Here is a 20,122-nt window from a genome sequence, read left to right as displayed (position 1 = left end):
AGACCAAGGGACACACCAATGTGCATCAATATCGCCATTCTGGAGCCTCCACTCAGTACTCAAGCCAAGGAGATAGTGGAGGCCAGCCAGCAGCACAAAGTCCCAAATGGGGGACATAACGCCAAGGAGCAGACCTACTGGGGATAGGTGGTAACGCAGTAGGTGCACATCCGAATGGAGACCCGCTACAAACATAGGTCTGCACCTTTTAGTTACACAAGTCTATAAGGGGGTGAACCCAAAGGTTAACTAGGAGGGTCTGCCAGGGCTGATGTAAACGGTCAGGTTGGCCCCTGGGGAGAGGGGGAATGCAAACCCTGGTGTGGTGAGCCACCACGGGGTCTATTGCGTTTTCTGCTGCATGTCCTGGCTGTGGACAAGACAGAAGCGGGATCTTCGGAGACTATCTCCAATCAGGAATGTCCACGGGACAAGCCAAGGCATTTTCAGGAACTAGGGTAGGTCATCCTTGTTCCGTAAGGTAAATTGCTGGTCATCTTTAGTGACCGATAGATTAAAAGGAAATCCCCATATGTAAATCAACTTTGCCTCCAGCAGCGGCTAGAGAGCACGGCATTGTATTGGGTGTGTCTGGAGAGAAGGGTAGCTTAGCCCTGTCAAAATCCACGTGGCCAATTCCTCTGACATGGTACATAATGCGTTCTTTTAAAGAATATTTATGGAGTGTGCAAATTATGTCTCTGGGTTTGTCCGGATCATCAGATTGATGTAGAGCCCTGTGAGCAAGATCGATCTCAATGTGGTCCGGTGCCTCATAGCCAAGGATCTGTTTAACCACTTGCCGCCCTCCCACCATCAAATGGCCGCGGGAGGGGGGGTCCGTTGCTTCCGTCTGAGACGCCATGGGGCTCGAGGATGCGGCCCGGCCTCTGGCCGGGGCCTTGTCTCTTACGGCTGTTGGTTGCGAAGTTCTTCGTGACCGGCCTCCGGGCATGGCCCGGGTATCCTCACCACTGACAGAGTGCGCTCCACCACCCAGTGGCACTCGGATGCCGCCGTAATGGCCAGACTCCGGGAGCTCTGTTAAGGAGCGTTCTCTCCCAGCACCATCTTGGACACGCGCCCCCCCATAAACTGGTATTTAGTAAAGGGTAAAACCGATTCATGTGTAAAAAATTTTTTTTAATCCAGAGGGCCTAACTGATAAATATTGGTGTATTAAATGAACTGGGCAAATACCAGAACTAACACAATTATCTAAAGTTATCCAATTACCTTTACCTAACTGGTCCGTTTTTTTTTTTTTAGATCTGCTAACCAAAATTTTAATTGACCTTTCTGAAATAATAAGTTCAGACTTTTGTAAAGAAACCAGCTCAGATACTCTAAGCCCTTGTACACACGGTCGGAGATTCCGACAACCAAATCCGTCGGCTTTTGTCTGACGGATTTTGTCCGAAACTGTTGTATACACACGGTCGGAAAATCCGATCATTCAGAACATGATGACATTATTTCGTTACGACGGGACTACGTTCAGCCTAGTAGCCAATAGCTTTGATGTAGGAATTTGATCTGAGCATGCGTGGCACTTTGTCCGATCGGAATTCTCTACACATGATCTAAGTATGTCCGATCGGAGCATTTTGTCTGAAAATATTTCCGGCAAGTTGGAAAATTTGGTTCGACGGAAACAGTCCGATGCATCCCACACACAGTCGGAATATCCGACAAAACGCTCCAATCGGACACATTCCGTCAGAATCTCCGATTGTGTGTACAAGGGCTTAGAGAAGCAAAAAACATTACTGAAAAAACAGCATGGAAAAGCATTGATTCGAAAGCCGAAAAGCAAACTTCATTTGTGATTGAGCAAAGCTTGCCCAAAACCAACGGAGGTATAGGACTTTGAGAATCAGAGCTAAAATTATCCTTCTTATAACCTTTTTAAAGCCTGTTTTTATAGAAAAATATTGCGTGCAAGAAAGCATATTGTTGAGTCTTATGTATGTAGGACCAGGAATAATGTTGTGCAAAAAGAAAACTAAGAAACTGCAATAATAACATCTCAGAAACTGAACCCATTGGTGCACCTATCATTTTCAAAAAATTTAAGTATAGAAACCAGGCACACTGATATCCTGCCCAAGTTGAAGGAGCCAAATAATTAACATATTCAGAAATGGGCCTCGAACCAGGTCCCATAAATTGATTGGACAGGATTGTCCCACTCGGTCCGCCTTCGGGAATAGCTGGAAAAAACGCTCTCTGTAAACGAGACAATGCATCCGCCAAATCATTTTCCTTACCAGGTACACGAACAGCCTTCAACCATATGTTCAAACTTAAACATTTAAAATTCGGATATCTTAAAAGGACAATGACCGGTGAAGACTTTGATAGGCAGTTGTTAGCGTACATAACTCCTTTTTTTTTTTTATCAGTTCTTACTAAGTTTTCAGATATAAAAAAAAAAAAAAAAAAAATTTCAAGGGCTACAATAATGGGGAATAACTCCAATAATAATAAAAAAAAAAAAATATATATATATAATATTTTTAGTTAACCCTTTGCTTGCCAAGAGTTATTCCAACGTGCCGCACACCAATGCTTCTGCCAAGTTGCGGCAAAACCATAAGATCCTGCGGCGTCCATGAAAAAGAAGAAATTCTGACTCTAGAATGAAGTCTTCTTGCCACAAGGCCCTACCATTAAAATGAGAGAAACTGCAGCTAAACTATCAGGTCTTCTTTCATATCACTGGATAAACGAATATGGGGTGGGGGCAAAGGCGATTTTAAACCAGAGATAGAAAGGTAGAGCCTTCTGGAAAATATTCTTCCCGGCATGACTCTAGTAGAAAATGCTAAAAGACCTAGGAGAGGACTGCGTTTCTTTCAAACAAACTTTTTTTTTTTTCCTAATTAGACTTCCATAATAAAGCTCTAATCTTCCCAATTTTAGCCTCTAGTAACCTGAATTCCATTAAATCTGTATCAATGATGATACCTAAAAATTCCAGACACGTTGAAGGCCAAATAGTTTTCTCATGTGCCAGAGGGACACCAAAATTACAACAAACTTCAAATAATTTCTGGAATAAAACATCACAATCGGGCGACTTGGGAGGACCTAAAAAAAAAAAAAAAAAATAATCGAAATAAATGCATCAAAAATTTGGAAACAGAAATAAAGGAAACTACCCACTCTATAAATGAAAGACTCAAAATAAAAACAAGACAAGGAGCATACCATAGGTAAGCTTTTATCGAAATAAAAGTTACCATTAAAGAAAAAAACCAAGGGAATTAAAAGATAAGGGGTTAATAGGAAGCAGGCAAAAAGCTGATTTAACATCTGCTTTAGCTAGAATAGCTCCCTTACCCAAACATCTCAATTTTCTAAGAGCATCTTCAAAAGAAGCATAAGAAACTGATGACTTACTGATATCAATTTGATCATTGAGAGAAGTACCTTTTGGGGAAATAAGTGATGTATTAATCTAAATAAATATTTTTTTTTTTTGGAACAATACCTAAAGGGGAAATCCTAAAGTCCCTAAACGGAGGGGAATTGAAAGGACCTGCTACCCTACTCTCTGAAATTTCAACATTAATCTTATCCAAAACTACCTGATGCAGCCCTGACTGGAAAATATAGGCAATAAAAAAACATCCCTAAAGCCTTCAATGAGAATTTGAGCCTTCAACCTGTCTGGAAACACCTGGAGCAATGGGAGCATATTTGCTAGGATCACCCGTGTTGATGCTTTTATGAAAACTTCCGGACTGCAAATTTGCTGCTGACATTTTCTTAAAACATTTGAAATTTAATGTGATCCGGCGCAAAAGGCACATTCGCGCCTGTATTTGCAGGAATTGGGCCACCTACACTGTCTGTCATTAAAATTAAAGCAGATTCCTTTTTTTGTAACCAGAATTGCTGTTGACTTGTGAAGTTGCCGTTGGCTTGGTAACATTTTGTCTCTGGGTTAGAAAAAGATTACACCAAAGGCCAACATCCTTAACGCCCCGTTTCAATCCAGGATAAATGGACAATTTTCTGACGAAATGCCTCATCATAATTTAAACCAGGCCACTCCACCAAAATTTTTTTTAAGCTTCAATAATAATGTCCAAGTGTTGAAATAAACCCGTACTCTTTTTCAGGGGATTTTTCACATAACACTCCAGCAAAAATACAAAACGCCTGTAACCAGTTGTTAAAATTTTTTTGGTACTGGCCTACATCTATCGTCGTCCTTCTTATCCGATTTTTATTAATAAATTCTTTAAACGGAAGGAAGTAAAGAATATCGATAAACTCCACATGCCAATTTTTTTCTTTAATAACCTGTTAGAAATGATAACCTAACGGTGTAACTTCACAAGGAATAGACTCCTTTTAAACAAATTTCAGGTAAATTGTGTGTTTTAGCATTACTATAGGAAGAAATACCTTGGTCTGAAGAAATTGGAATTACTTGGGTGCCATTAGTAGAAACGCCACTAGATGGCGCCCAGACACCAATGGCTGAAACATCAGTAACTAAAACATCACTTGATACAGGCTGAGTAACAGAATTCTGAACAGATGACTCTCTAGACAATTTAGATAACATTTCAACTATATTCGTGACTAAAATAGTGGTTGAAGGTTCAGTCATACCTGAATTAGGTAGCTGTAAAGCAGGCCCAACAGCAGACCCTGCTTCAGTAAATCGGTGGCGTTGTTGCCTAGGAGACGGCTGTAGCTGCTGGCAGGAAACCCATTCACTCAGTGAGGCTGCTCTGCCTCCGGCCACACCCACCGCTACACCTGCTGGATTTCTCCTCCATGCTGGCTGACCGTACCACGCCGAACCCCGCCCGCCGCCCCTCTGGTATGGTCCTGAGAAGGACCAGCTCTTTTAGGATTGGCAGAGCTTAACGGGGAAGGGGAGTAGCCATGGCGCGGAGTGCGCTTCCTCTTCGCCACCACATTCAAATGAGCGGGTGCGGTGCTTCCAGGATGATTTGGCTCCTCCTCCATGTCCCCAGCATCTACTTATTCCTAGCGCGGCGAAGGCTCCCCGGCTCGCCGCTCCTCACCTTTCCGACCGTGGACCGGGACGATTTTCGGAAGATGTAGCTCCCACCTGAGCCTCTTGACACGCAGGGTGGGGTAAGTCCAAGCACTAGCGAATCCAGGCTTCCCGGCCATCCTCGCCAGCCCGCTCGATCAGTCACCGAAGGCTCATCTTCCGGCCTCAGAAGAGACTGTTTGTTCAGGGGAAGAACCCCAGGAGAGAACACCACAGCTCCTCTTCTGAGGCGAATGAGCCCCCTTGACCGAACCCTCTTTTTATATCCCTAATAAGCCCAGTACCACCTGGTTTAAACCAGTTCTTCCTGGGCTTTTTCACGTGTCTGAACAGGGGTCACCTGTACCCCTCCACAATACACGTGACAAACAGCTGTTCACCATGAGAGCCATAGGCTCCCCAGGGGGAACTTGAAACAGCTGATCCCACCGCTCTCCCATTAGGAAAAGGGGGGAGGGCAAGAAACTGCCTTCCTCCCTTTCCTATTATTCAGTTTTCCTGAACAAATATAATGGGAAATTGTTGCCGACTGGGTTAGCCCTGAAAAGATTTTCCCTCCTGTGGAGATAAGATCACCATTTTTTTTTTTTTTTTTTTTATTTTTTTTTTTTTACTTGAGACCCTGTGTCTCATTCTTGAACCCTATTGTGCCTATGGAAGATGTCCCTTCGTTTAGCCTAGATTCACACTGATGCAGTGTGGGAAGCACAGCACATTCAGTGTGTTTGCAGGCAGATGATGTCCATGCGATATGCTGCATGTATCAATGTTAAACACCCTGAAACAGCTTTCTAAATGCAGTGCTATTGCCAGAACACCCATGCAATGTGATTCAGGCGTGTTTTAGAAAAAAGGGGGGGATCCTGCACCATTTTGGTGCTGATGCAATGTGATTTGAACCATACAAAATGTATGACTGGAATTGTGCTGCCCAGACATCGTATGTGATATACACAGGAATGTGGTACGAATCACATGCAAAGTGTGATCCCAGGCTCAAATATTCTGTTAAGCTCCTAAAGGCTCTCTTTAACCTTGCAGGCCCACCTATGCTTATGCCTATTGCTGCAATTTCTGTTTGTCATACCGCAGCTAATTGAACTAGTGCAGGGTGGGGGGGGGGGGTCCTCCAAACTTTGTTTCAACTATTATTTTGAAAAGAACAAGAAGTGATCACTTTCCATAGCGGCAAATTCCTTACATGCTCTGTACACAAAACAAGAATGGTACATAAGTGGAGGGGAAAGGAACAAATATACCAAAAAGGGAGACCAGAGAAGATCTTGGTAGTTAGGTTGGTCTCCAAACTTTCTAAGCAAAGGGACAATTTACTGTCCTTCAGGCTTTAGTGGGGCTGTACTGTGCCTGGGGCGTGTGTGTTTTTTTTTTTATTTTTATTTTTTTTAAAGCTTTGGGATCAGTGCCCCATCTTTGGTGTCAGGTGGTGAAATAGTGCCGCAAGGGGCCGCAGTTTGGAGCCTACTGAACTAGAGCAAGGAAAAACTAATAGGATCCAGTCTTCCAGGATGGAACTTTGAACCATAGGTTCACATCTGAGGTTGTCGTTTTCCAGGCACATTTGGGGACTTATTTATTTTTTGCATGCTTTTTTTTTTTTTTTTTTTTTCTTTCAACTGTGAATAGCTGGACGCTGTGTCCGTAACAACTGATATAGTCAGCAAAGATCCCCGCTGACAGCTGAATGCAAAAGTATAAGATTTGCTGGCAAAAACCCCCCAAAAAACTGGACTTTGCTGGGAGACTTCTGGCGACTTGAGTACTTCTTTGAGGCATAAGTCTTATAGAAATACAAATATATACATGTTAGGAATCTTCTTCTCTTGTGATGAGTCAAACTCCAGGTGTATTGAGAAGCAGACAATTTATTTCTGATGTGGCACACAACAGGGAGAAGCTTACAAGGCAGAAGATGCCGTAAGAATCACACAAAAGAATGTACACCCCCCCCCCCCCCCATACCTACAATAATACCACCTCTACGCTTCTATTGGCTGAGGAAACATCGATAGCGTGCCTGGTACACGATGGTACTTTTATTTTGGCTAATCAGGGTTTCCTTTACAATCTTATGTTACCATATATAGTTAAAGCGGAGGTCCACCCTAAAGTGGACCTTCCGCTCATTGGAATCCCCCCCCCCCCCCTCCGGCGCCACAATTGGCACCTTTCAGGGGGGAGGGGGGGGTGCAGGTACCTGTACAGTACAGGTATCTGCACCCACTTCCGGGATAGCTCTCTGCGGAAAGGGGCGTAGATTTACGCCCCTTTCCGAAAGTCCCCCGCTGCCTGCTGGGAAACACACAGATCCCAGAGGCAGCGGGTCCATCCTTATTGCGCAGCGCGACTCGCGCATGCGCAGTAGGGAACCGGGAAATGAAGCCGAAAGGCTCCACTTCCTGAGAGACGATCGAGAGATCGGCTTCGGGTGCCGACATCGCGGGCGCGCTGGGCGGGTAAGTGTCCTTATTAAGTCAGCAGCTGCTGTATTTGTAGCTGCTGGCTTTTAAAAAAAAAAAAAAAAACGCGGAACTCCCGGCAGACTCCCGCTTTAAACCTAATTATCTTACAACTTACTATGGAGTTAGTTAAAACAAAACGATACAGCAAGTTAATACAACAACGTGCTCAGAAGTCATTTTAAAAATCAGTCCCAGGGTTATTGTTTTTCTAATAGTCACACAATAAACATTTAAAACTTTTCTAACAATACAATACAGCGCTAACAAATACAATATAAGTGAAAATTAAAGGGGTTGTAAAGGTAAATGTTTTTTCACCTTAATGCATTCTATGCATTAAGGTGAAAAACATCTGACAGTGCCTGCGCCCCCAGCCCCCCCGTTTTTACTTACCTCACCCCTCTAAAGTCCCGTGCTCGTTCCACAACGTCCTTTCCACCGTTCAGCCTGGCCGCTGATTGGTTGGAGTGGGTGGATAGAAAGCAGCGCAGCCATTGGCTCACGCTGCCCTCAATCACATCCACTGATGCGGAGCTGTATCACGGGAGCGCGCCCGCAGATGCTTCTCACCATGCGAGGGAGCTCGCATGAACATGAGAAGCACCTGCGGGAGGAAGCTGAGACAGCCGCCGAGGGACTCCAGAAGAGTAGGTTCGGGGCCACTCTGTGCAAAATAAGCTGCACAGTGTAGGCAAGTATAACATTTTTGTTTAAAAAAAAAAAAAAAAAAAAAATTCACTTTACGATCCCTTTTAATGAACAAAATGTCCATATAAAGTGACTGAAGTGCACCGATCCAAAGTTCTGAAATTTTCAGGTGCACCACAACACCCCCTCCTTGTGTACCCACTATTTCAATTGACCTAATTTCCGGTTCCTATTGACGTCACTTGCGGTTTGTGGAACGCACGTTTTTGCATTCACAGCACCAGGTTTATGCCTGATTTTATCTTTTTGTAAGTATCCATTTCCATGTGTAATCCTTTTTTAGCGGTACTTCACTATCAGTCCATTCCTTTTTCATTTTGGTACTGGTTTGTCTGGCTGAGAACCTTTACAAAGAAGTTTTATTTGATCTAATGCCAAACCTGCCATAAATATACAAAGATTTATTACAAATTTACATCCATGAGCAACAATAAAACTTAAAAGTTGCTGGGTCAGTAAATACACATACACAATAAGAAAATAAAATGTACATGCATGTGGACAGGAAAGTATGTAAACATAATGCAGACATCAAGAATACCCAGCATGTACTGGCATAAAACAATCAAAGCCCTATGCATTTTGCAAGACCCTGCTCGCTTCTTCAGGGGCGGATGCATAAATATTGTATCTGCAATGTAAATATTATCAGTAAATGCATGTTGATAAATGGGGGAAGGTGGAATAATTGGCAAGAGAGGTCTTAAACAGAGACCTCATATTTATCGAGGGTCTGAGATAAATTGCCAAACGCTGGATATCAAAATGGCAGCCGTGTAGTGCATCCAGCTTGGGAGCTGAGGGGGGTGGAACAAATAAAGGCCACAACAGGGGAACATCCGGAGGATCAGCACAGTCTGGATAGTTGTGTTTCTCACTGCGGTCTTCACTTAGCCCCTTAAAATCATGTCTGTAATGTATAAGGTTCTAAAATGTTATATATATATATATATATATATATATATATATATATATATATATAATTTTGTGTGTGTAAATGCATTAATTAAGTTTATTAGAATATGTTGTTAAGTACTATATGGAATATGGTAAATGCATGAATGCAGACCAACATGGTTATAAAGCTGCTATGGGCAGAGAGGCTACGGGGCAATATAGAAAATAAATAAGTATTAAATGTGTATAAAGACAATGTAACAGACCAAATAAGTGTCAAGAAAGTAAAAAAGTTGTACCTCAATGGAGTGAAAAATCCAATCCTTGTCAGTTTGTTCTTAGAGATGTGACTGTGTATCCAATCGCCAAGTTGTGAATCAGAATCCCAGCCATGCTCAACTCCCAGCCATGCTCAATGTCTAGATATACCCACAAGAGATGCATGGTCATCCATAAGACGTCCACCATCAAAGGGGGTGCACAGATGCAACAACCACCCAACCATCCAGGATGACCCACACCTCAATTACCTCAGGGAGATGTCAGTGTATGGGCGTGGAAAACATGGCGCCGATGTGCAGGTGGCCACCGCCGTCATCAGACGGGAGGATAGCAAGAGATCAGGAACAGAACTCCCCTATGCACATCGCAGCCCCTAATCTGGATGGAAACCACCGCCATAAAAGACAAACTGCGAAAGGGAAACAGCTCAGCAAGGCCCCCTGGGAGCAGTATGCAAATATAACTGGCCAAAGGGTGATAATACACTAGATGTAGTATGGACAAAGGCTAATGGTAACAGCAGACCAGTGTGTGCTGAATGGGTGTCTTCCTCTAGACTGAAAAGCTGGTGGTCGTTTTGATCTGGTAAGTGGGGACACAGGAGGGGGGGGGGTTTGTGGGACACTTGAAAATTTCTGAACCAATTTTCACTTTCTGCACTTTTGGATCGGAGCACTTGAGTCACTTTATATGGACTTTTTTGTTCATTATTTTCACTTATATTGTATTTGCTAGCGCTGTATTGTATATATTTGTATTTTACGTTATGTTCACGTGATTAGCACCTTGTGTATAGCAGCTGCATTTGTTATTAGTTCATTTAATATTTTGCACACCATTAGCATAAGTATATATATTTTTATAGAAGTCGCCTTAAAGTAATACAGGAACCAAAGTCTGAGCGCACTTCAATAGTGCTAATTAAGACGGCTCTCATTGACTGACATGGGATTTCACGTGTCATGCGACTCACAAGTCAGATCCCAAAACGCGCCAGTGTGAAGCACTTGATAAATTCATCAAAGATGCCATAGGAGGATTGGTTCTCCCTCAACAATGGAAGGCAGGGGGGTGAACATTTTTGTAAAAAAAAAAAAAAAAAACTTTTCCAAGGGACTAAATCGGGGTCCAAATTTACTTATACCTCATGACAATCTACTTCTCTTGATTGAATGAATGAAATACTTATATAGCGCGCAATGCGAACTGAATCGCCTCTAGGCGCTGTGGCGAGCTTTGATCATCTGCTAAAAGAGGAAGGTCTTGAGTTTTTTCCTAAAAGCCAGGTGATTTTCTTCCAGGCGGATGTTGATTGGTAGAGCATTCCATAGCAGAGGCCCTTGGACAGCGAATCTCCGATCACCCTTTGATTTATACCGGGCTTTAGGCACGAGGAGGAGGTTTTTGTTGGCTGATCGAAGACTGCGGTTTGGTGTGTAATGATTTATTTTCTCCAATTAAAAAAGTTTGAACAAAAATGCTGATTTCTAATAGAAATGATCCCTTTTTGTTAAATTTTTGAAATGCCAACACAAAATATCATTGGAAAAAGGAAAAATGTATTTAATGGTGAAACTTGCTTGAATTTAAGGCAGAGCTATAGCCATCCATCCATCCATCCATACAATTGCATACACTCATTTACAGTCACCCGTACATGCACACAGTCACCTTTTCAGAAAATCATGCATTAGGGATACGATTAAAGGGTTATTCATCTCTTGAAAATGCCCAGCGATTAAAGCTGTCTCATTCAGTTCTAACTAGTAATTTTAAATAGTTGTATGTTTCTTTTAAACCTTGAAATGGTCGTGCCATGATGAAGTGTGTGTGTGTTTAAAAATAAAATAAAAATTGTTACGCAGAGGTGCTTTTACACACCTGGGGACTAGCGGGGAGGATGGAAAGATCTTGCAGTTTGACTAGAACCAATTGGGTGCTTGTCAGGAAAGGGGAGTGTCTGTCTCTCAGCAGAAGTGCATCTGCTGAGCCAGTAAATGAGGTACTGCCCTCATTGAGGGAGGAAAAAAAAAATGTTCCTTCAGGTTAGCACATGGAAGCACTTTGGTGCTCAGTACAAGCACATGTTGAGGAGCCAAATTGAGCTCTGGTGTCTGCTCCATTAAGGGGCAAAAAAATAAATGGCAGCAGAGTTAATATGAAAAAAAAAAAAAAAAAAAAACGCATGCTAGGGTTGGACTGATGCCACTTTTTTAAGACCGAGTACAAGTACCGATACGTTTGTGTGTGTGTGTGTGTGTGTGTGTGTGTGTGTGTGTGTGTGTGTGTGTGTTTTTTTTTTTTTTTTTTTTTTTATGTCAAGTGACAGTTTTCAAAACACAATACAGACTAACAATATCTTCTTTATAATTATGAAGAAATGTAACTCAAGAGATTATAAAATAATAAAACTGTTTTATTTTCTTGTCACAAACTTGCAAAAAACGCAAAGAATTTTCACAAAACATGTTTTATAAATAACAAAATATATTTTAGAACAATAAAATATTTCAAAAAAATAAATAAATGACAAATGTAAATTCACACAAACAACCAAAAGTGCAAATTGCAAAACAGTAAAAAAATAATAAAATATAACTGCATTGTTTAATCATGGGGAACAGTAGTATGGATTAGAGTAACAGGAAATCTAGCAATTTGATTATTTCTCTAAGGTTAGTGGCAAGTTCTTTTTAAAAACTTGCCACCCTCCCTATTACAAATAGACAGTTGCAAAGTGGTTTGATAATCCTGACATACAACGTCGTTCAGGATACAATGCCATTGCGCGCCCCCAGGGGCGCGCACCACGGAGATCGGGGATGGCGCTTGCCCTCGGACACAGCACATCCCGATCAGGGTAAACAGCCAATGAAATTGGCTGGTTACCATGTGATCGGCTGTATTCAATAACAGCCGGTCACATGTCAAAACAAATCGGGCTCGCGCACAATGCGCGCCGATTGTAGATGGCATATGTCCCTTGTACATACTCCATCCCAATCAAGGTAAACAGCCAATGAAATGGCAGTTTACCCACGTGATCGGCTGTGTCCAATCACAGCCGGTCACAAGTATAAACACTGCAGCGGTATCCAGGGATCTCTCCTCTCTCCTCATACCAATTGTGAGGAAAGAGAGAAGGAGAGATCTGATCTGTGAGTCAAACATCTTTTTATCATAAATTTACTGTGCACAACACAAATCCCCTTTACCAATAAAGAGAACCTGTCGCAGCCCATCAGGACCTGTCGCAGCCCGCCATCAATACTGCCATCTGCACAGCCACCGCCATCAGTACTGCCATCTGCACAGCAACCGCCATCAGCACAGTCACCGCCATCAGCACAGCCACCACCATCAGCACCGCCATCAGCACAGCCACCACCATCAGCACCGCCATCAGTACCATCTGAATCTGACAGCCCACCTGTCATACAGGCCACCATCAGTACCATGAACAGTACCGCCATCAGAACCATCTGGATCTGACAGCCCATCTGTCACACAGGCCCGACATCACTACCGCTTCACAGTCCCGCTATAAGTACCATCACACAGGCCATCAGTAACCTGTCAGTACCATCACACAGGCCTGCCATCAGTGAGCTGTCAGTACCACCACCAGTTCTGTCGCACAAGCCCGCCAAAAGTACCACCATGTCCCAAAGAGTTTACACAGCTGAGGAGGCATATAACAACATTTTCACCATGTCGGATGATGAGAGCAGCGGGGAGCTCTCATTATCCAATTCTGGTTCGGAATACGAGCCAGTGGATCGGAGTCCGAGTCAGTGGAGGAAACCGCCCCTCCTACAAGAGTAAGGCGATCAGGACCTAGCTCAGGACCAAGATCAGAACACCTGCCTACCACCAGCAAGATCAGAACACCTGCCCTGTAATGGTATGGAGTTGGGTGGGGACCATCTTCCCCCTCACTTGTCTTCATACCCAGGAAGGACAAGGATCCACTCGCCTCAGTCGTTACCAAAGGCTCCGTTAAGCGGCAGGATGGGGGCTCCCTCTTCCGCTGCCAATTTAAAAGCTATCTTACGGCGAATCCACCACAGAAACCACTATTATTGGAGAATGCAATTTATTTTAAATATCTCTATTTGGTGGTAAATCAAACTATCCAGTTATATGGTTAGGGAGCAAAATCTCAAACTTACTCTGAGAATGACAGAAGAGAGAGATATACTGTATGTAGTATTAGAGATTAAATCTGGTAATGATCATCAGACTCTGATCAATTTTTTTATTTAAAGAAAAAATAATAATTTTGAAGATTGTTTTGGTTATTTTCAGACAAAACTGTAATATATCATGTATGACAGACTCCCTGGTCATAGGCAGGTGACTTAATAAAAGCGCCCTGCGTCTGCTGTCATTTATGCTGATCATACGAAAACAATGTCTTCCTTCAATAAAATCTTAATTTTAAGAACATTAGTTCGATTTTATAATCGTTAGTGGGGTCAAATTGACATTCGTTTTCCACCACTGTGCCAGTATAGGGCTCGGTTCACACCTTTTTTTTTCTGTACGTATTTGCACACGCAAGTTTGCTGTGATTTGCATTTTTTCTTTTTTTTTTTTGCCCAGTTTGTTGGGCAGATGAAAAAAATGCAAGTCGCAGCAAAAGCGCACTACATGCTTTTCTGCAGCTTCTCCATTGAAATCTATTGTGCAGATAAGAGGTGGTTAAAGTGATTTGTTTAAAAAAGAAAAAAAAAATTATATTTACCTGCTCTGTCTGATGGTTTTGCACAGAACAGCCCTGATTCTCCTCCTCTCCACCTGCATTTCTGGCTCCTCCTGCCTTTAGCGTGCCCCTATAGCAAGCTGCAAAATATAGTATGGAGTGCCGCTATAGCAAGGTAAAAAAAACTTCTGCCTTTAGAGAACCACTCACTTTCTGCACAGGACTAAATGTCCCATGAGGCATTGCATTCATCATACATTCACAAGTTCTCAGGCACTTGCTAGCATGTATGGACTGTATACCGAGCTGTATGAGTGCTGCACTGTATTTGCTGATAGCGTGCATACAGAATGCATTATTTGTTTACCTAACTAATCGGCTGACTGCTTATGATCGATTATGAAAATAGTTGACAGCTATTGATTAGTTGTTTCGGCCCTAAATCATATATTCATTTACTGAGCTGTAGTAAAGTTGATTATGATAAAGTTAAAGTGGTTGTAAACCCTTACAAACCACTTTGACCTACAGGTAAGCCTAGATTAAGGCTTACCTGTAGGTCCAAGCAATATCTCCTAAACCTATATGGTTTAGGAGATATTTGCCCGAAAACTGAAAACGTAGACAGCGGCGCGCAGGCGCACTGATCGTGGCATTTCCAAGAATGGAGCTGCCGCGCGTGTCAACTCCCGTGCGCATGCGTGGGAGAGACGTCATCGCGGCTTCGCCGAATGACAGCGGCGGAGCTGCGCGACCCCACCAACAAGATGGATGCGGCGGACTACAGGGGACAGCTGCGACTTCGCTGGCTCCTGTGTCAGGTAAGTGACACATAATGGGCTACTATGCGATGCATAGTAGTCCATTATGCTTTGCCTTTGCAGGGAATGAAAGAGGAAGTCAACTCATCAGGGTTTACTTCCTCTTTAACTCCTCACTTGAATTTAGCGGCTATGCAACTGGATAACCACTAGAACAGTACCTTATGAAGCGGTAGTATGGTAACGGGCTTTATAAAGCAATGTTGCAGTAGTGGATACCTCATGGATCTGGCAAACTCTGCTCTGACGGGAGAACTGCACACAAGGCCAGATGGAGGGTCAGGTGCTTCAAACCAACTAGGTGGCCCTGGAGAAGAGGAATTGGGAACAATTGCTAACAGGAGCTGGCAGAAGGAAACATCGGAGCCCGACGTCAAGCGCTCGATGTACTCTGGTCCAGAAGGAGGCTTGGAGTGCTGATTGGTGAAGTGCAAGCCAAGAGGTTAAGAGGTAGTGAGAGATTGTTGTCATGATGATGTGTTTTGTGGTGTGGCCCTTCTTCAGGTCTTATGACGGAAACTGATGGGATTTAAATACAAGAAAGCTGCGGGAGGCACCTTATTTTTTAAAGGAACCATGACTGGTTTCACCACCACAGCAAGACTTCTATTGTCAAAGTTAAAATTAAAACAACTTGATGAAGGTGACTCAACATACATAAAATTTGTAAAAGTACAAAAGGAAAAGAAAACTGAGAAAAATAAATAAAAAACAAACACTAGAAATAAAAATAAAAATACTAATACAATTTAGGGCAGCAAAGTGTTGTGGTTAGCACTCTCGCCTAGCAGTAAAAAGGGTTGCTGGTTGGAATCTCAACCATGACACTACCTGCCTGGAGTTTGCATGTTCTCCCTGTGCCTGCATGAGTTTCCTCCCTCACTCCAAAGACATGCAGCTAGATTAATTGGCTTCTGTCCAAAATTGGCCCTAGTATATGAATGGGGACCTTGGGTTGTGGGCTCCTTGAGGGTAGGGACCCATGTGAGTGTGCAATGTACAGGGATAGGGACAATGGTAGACACTCACTCGGGTTGAACTGGATGGACTGGTGCCTTTATTTAAAAAAACGATACTATACAATACAATTTATTTACTTTCTAAATGAACAATAATGCATCATAGTGAAGCCCAATAATAAAATTTGATATAGGTTTTTTTTTTTTTTTTTTGTTTTTTTGTTTTTTTCTTTAACCACTTGACCACTGGGCACTTAAACACCCTTAATAACCAGACCAATTTTCATTTTTTGGTGCTCTCACATTTTCAATGACAATTACTCAGTCATGCAACACTGTACCCATATGAAATGTTTGTCCTTTTTTTCACACAAATAGAGCTTTCTTTTGGTGGTATTTAATCACCGCTGGGTTTTTTATTTTTTGTGCTATAAAAGAAAAAAGACTGAAAATTCTGTTTAAAAAAAAAAGTTTTTTTTCTTTTCTGTTATAAAATTTAGCAGATTAGTAATTTTTCTTCATAAATTTTGGCCAAAATTTATACTACTACATATCTTTGGTAAAGATAAGTACAAATTGGTGGATATTATTTGGTCTTTGTAAAAGTTATAGAGTCCACAAGCTATGGTGCCAATATCTGAAAATTGATCACACCTGAAGTATTGATGTCCTATTTCAATTCTTGAGACCCTAACATGCCATAAAAGTACAAATACCCCCCAAATTACCCCTTTTTGGAAAGAAGACATTCCAAGGTATTTAGTAAGAGGCATGATGAGGTTTTTGAACTTGTCGATTTTTTTTTTTTTTTTTTTTTTTTCCCCACAAAATTGTCATTATCAGTTTATTTCTCACACACAGCATATGCATACCACAAATTGCACCCCAAAACACATTCTGCTGTTACTCCCGAGTATGGCGATACCACATGTGTAACACTTTTACACAGCGTGGCCACATACAGAGGCCCAACATACAGGGCGCGCCATCAGGCGTTCTGGAGCACCCAGGACAATTCTGACATTTCTCTCCTACATGTAAAAATCATCATTTATTTGCTAGAAAATTACATAGAACCCCAAAACATTAAATATGTTTTTTTTTAGCAAAGACCCTAGAGAATACAATGGTGGTCGTTGCAACTTTTTATCACTCACGGTATTTGCGTGGCAATTTTTCGAACGCTTTTTTGGGGGACAAACACGTTTTGTGATTTTAAAAAAACAACAAAACAGTAAAGTTAGCCCAATGTTTGCATAATGTGAAAGATGAAGTTATGCTGAGTAAATGGATATCTAACACGTCACTCTTCAAAATTGCACACGCCCGTGGAATGGCGCCAAACATCGCTACTTAATAATCCCCATAGGCGACGCTTTAAATTTTTTTTACTGGTTACATGTTTTGAGTTACAGAGGAGTTCCAGGGCTAGACTTATTGCTCTCGCTCTAACGTTCGCAGTGATACCTCACATGTGTGATTTGAACACCGTTTTCATATGTGGGCGGGACTTGCGTATGTGTTCACTTCTGCATGCAAGCACATGGGGACAGGGGCGCTTTAAAAAAAAAAAAAACATTTTATTGTTCATTTTACTTTATTTTAGTTTGACAAAAAAAAATTACCCCAAAAATATATTTTTTGATCACTTTTATTCCTATTACAAGGAATATAAACATCCCTTGTAATAGGAATATGGCATGACAGGTCCTCTTTACAGTGAGATATGGGGTCAATAAGACCCCGCATGTCACCTCTAGGCTGGGAAGCCTGAAATAAAAAAATAAAAAATTCTGGCTTTGATCGTATTGGCGAGTCGGTAGAAGCACCGGAGGGCGGGGGGGGGGGAGGGCTGGGACGTCTATGGCTGCTTATTGCAGAGTATAGCTGAGTTTTGCAGAGTATCTCCAAGTATGGCTGGGTATGGCAATTTATGGCAGAGTATTGGCAGGGTATTGAGGGGTTAAATTTCGGTGAGCAGCGATGTGAGCACTGCAGATGCAGCCCACAGCGCTGCTGACACCGATCTCTTCTCCCTCCGCTGTACCGATCGATACAGAGGGGGGAGGGAGGAACATGTTATGACACCGGTTTGTTTACAAGTGATCGCTCCGTCATTTGACGGAGCGATCACGTGATAAACGGCCACGATGAGCGGCCGTTTACCGTGATCCGTGATGGACCCGGCGGTCACGAATGCTCTCGAGTGCGCGCGAGAGCGGAATTCTGGGAGGCCGTCGTATGACGGCCTCCCAGAGTTAAGAAACCGCCCTGTAGCTGTCATTCGGCTATAGGGCGGTTGTTAAGTGGTTAAGCTGTGCTTTTACATCTATATTATGATAAACATGTGGATATTTAGAATTGGTGATAATAGACCATTTAGCAATTGGACAAGAAAACAAGTCAAGGGGCCATCAAAGAATATCCATATGTCATGACGATATGCATGGACTTGTATACATGGGCATAAAGAAGCACCCGGAATGTATTCGACCACTGCTACAACTATTAGGCGGTGGATATTTTTGGCATGATGGACTTTGAAATGGCAGGGAAAGCTGTGTTCATGACAACCCATTTTGTATGAACCATTGGTACTCCCCTACCTGTGTTTTGTAGGGTTCGCATCGTATTGGCCCACATACAACAGGTTGCCAGGGCATATTAATACATACACAACATACTCGGTGGAGCAGGTGATAAATTGCTTTATGTCATACTAATTGCCAGCCCTATCTGAGAGAGGATTGGCCATGTTGAATAAACTGGCAAGTCAAACATCCTCTTTTTTTCTAACACTGGATTATACCAGTTCTATTGTCAAACTAGGTTTCTCTCCCTCCCTCTCCCTCTCCCCCCCCCCTCCCCCTCTCGGTACAGGGTCTTCTAAAAGTAACCTTTGGAGCTGAAGGTAAAATGGGTCAAAATTTAGGGTCCATGTGTAAATTATGCAAATACTTTTTTTTACAATACTCTTGATGGCTCTATATTTATTGTTGAGTGACAAACCCGATGTTAACATCCTGCTTCTTGCGGGTCTTGGAGGGTGGTAAGGCTTCCGGGAATTTATCATGGGCTTTCTGAATTAGTTCTACTGGGTATCCTTTTTGCAAGAACTTGTTGTTTTTTATGGACATGCTTTCCCCACAGTTGGTACAATTCCTCCTCAGTCTTTGGAACTGTTTACTAGGAATGTGTGTGTTTGTGCTTTTTTTTATTTTTATTATCCAATAGGGAAGATGCCAATTTGTGTAAGATGAGAATTGCCACTCGTTGGTTTACAGTAGTTTTTTAGTGCAGTTGGACCCATCTTCATGGTATAATTCTAAGTCCAGAAACGCTAAATTGGTGGGATCTATCAAATGTGAACCTGAGGCCCAATGTGTTGCCATTATATGACTCAATGTTCCCATTCCAAATGATCAGAATGTCGTTGATGTAACTAATGCTTGAGGAACACTACATCTGGCATAAGGATTGTGTCCAGATAAATCTCTTCCCAATAGCCCATTACAATGTTGGCGTATGAAGGAGCAAAATTCGCACCCATTTCTGTTCCCTGTTTCTGGATGTAGAATTGTGCAAAATCTTGTGGCATCAATCAAAAATTGGGCTTGCCTGTAATTTTGGGTTGGAAGCTTTCAAAAGGAAATATTGGACTGCCTCTAAAGTTACTTGGTGTGAGATCGAGGTGTAAAGAGACCACATCCAGTGAAACCCACAAATAGTCACCCTTTAACGTGTCATTTGTTTTTTTGTCGGACAATAAGCAGTAGGCCTCCCTTTTGATAATCCATTCAATCTTGGATGACCAAACTGCCCCCCTTGTTAGCTTGTTTCATAACTAACAAGTTTTTCTCTTAACATCTTTCAGGACAGCACTTGTGTGACTCCTCCCCTTGCCAATAGGAAACACCTCTTCCACCAAACTTTAAAAGGAAACTCCTTCCCACACATGGTCAGTTTTTGTGTTTCCTCCGGCGGCGAGTCGGAGCGCTTAGGTCCTGTCCTGAAAGTCCAGGCTTCCTTCTCCAATGATTTTTTATTTTTTTTGCTCCTATTCCACCGCTGTTGTCACAGGTGCTGCTGGTTGGGCTCCTTCTCCCTCTCTTTATATGGTCAGGGAGAGTCGAGGCTGCTGTGGGCATCACTCCTGGGTGGCGGTGCGGTATAGACCGTCACTGTTTTTGTCTTTTTTTATTTTTTTGGCCTTCAGCCTGTTAACT

At 42.4% G+C, this 20,122-nt stretch overlaps 1 protein-coding gene across 6 annotated transcripts in view; it reads left to right on the top strand.

The window, feature by feature from the left end:
* MARCHF6 (membrane associated ring-CH-type finger 6) overlaps positions 1-20,122 on the top strand; it is a 1,566,402-nt gene that overhangs the window by 27,419 nt on the left and 1,518,861 nt on the right. For 2 of the 6 annotated variants that reach the window (XM_077491954.1, XM_077491953.1), the window contains exon 2: positions 10,713-10,843. The exons of the other annotated variants lie outside the window; for them this stretch is intronic. In XM_077491954.1, the coding sequence (XP_077348080.1) occupies positions 10,717-10,843 (127 nt within the window). In that variant the 5' untranslated portion in view covers positions 10,713-10,716. The remainder of the gene's footprint in view (positions 1-10,712; positions 10,844-20,122) is intronic. 6 annotated transcript variants of the gene reach the window in all.

Source organism: Lithobates pipiens, unplaced genomic scaffold (assembly GCF_037356315.1).
Source record: "Lithobates pipiens isolate NorthernLeopardFrog02 unplaced genomic scaffold, aLitPip1_a1.2 Scaffold_19, whole genome shotgun sequence".
Classification (NCBI taxonomy): domain Eukaryota; kingdom Metazoa; phylum Chordata; class Amphibia; order Anura; family Ranidae; genus Lithobates; species Lithobates pipiens.
The sequence above is the reverse complement of the archived record's forward strand: the minus strand, read 5'-3'. Positions and strand labels throughout refer to the sequence as shown.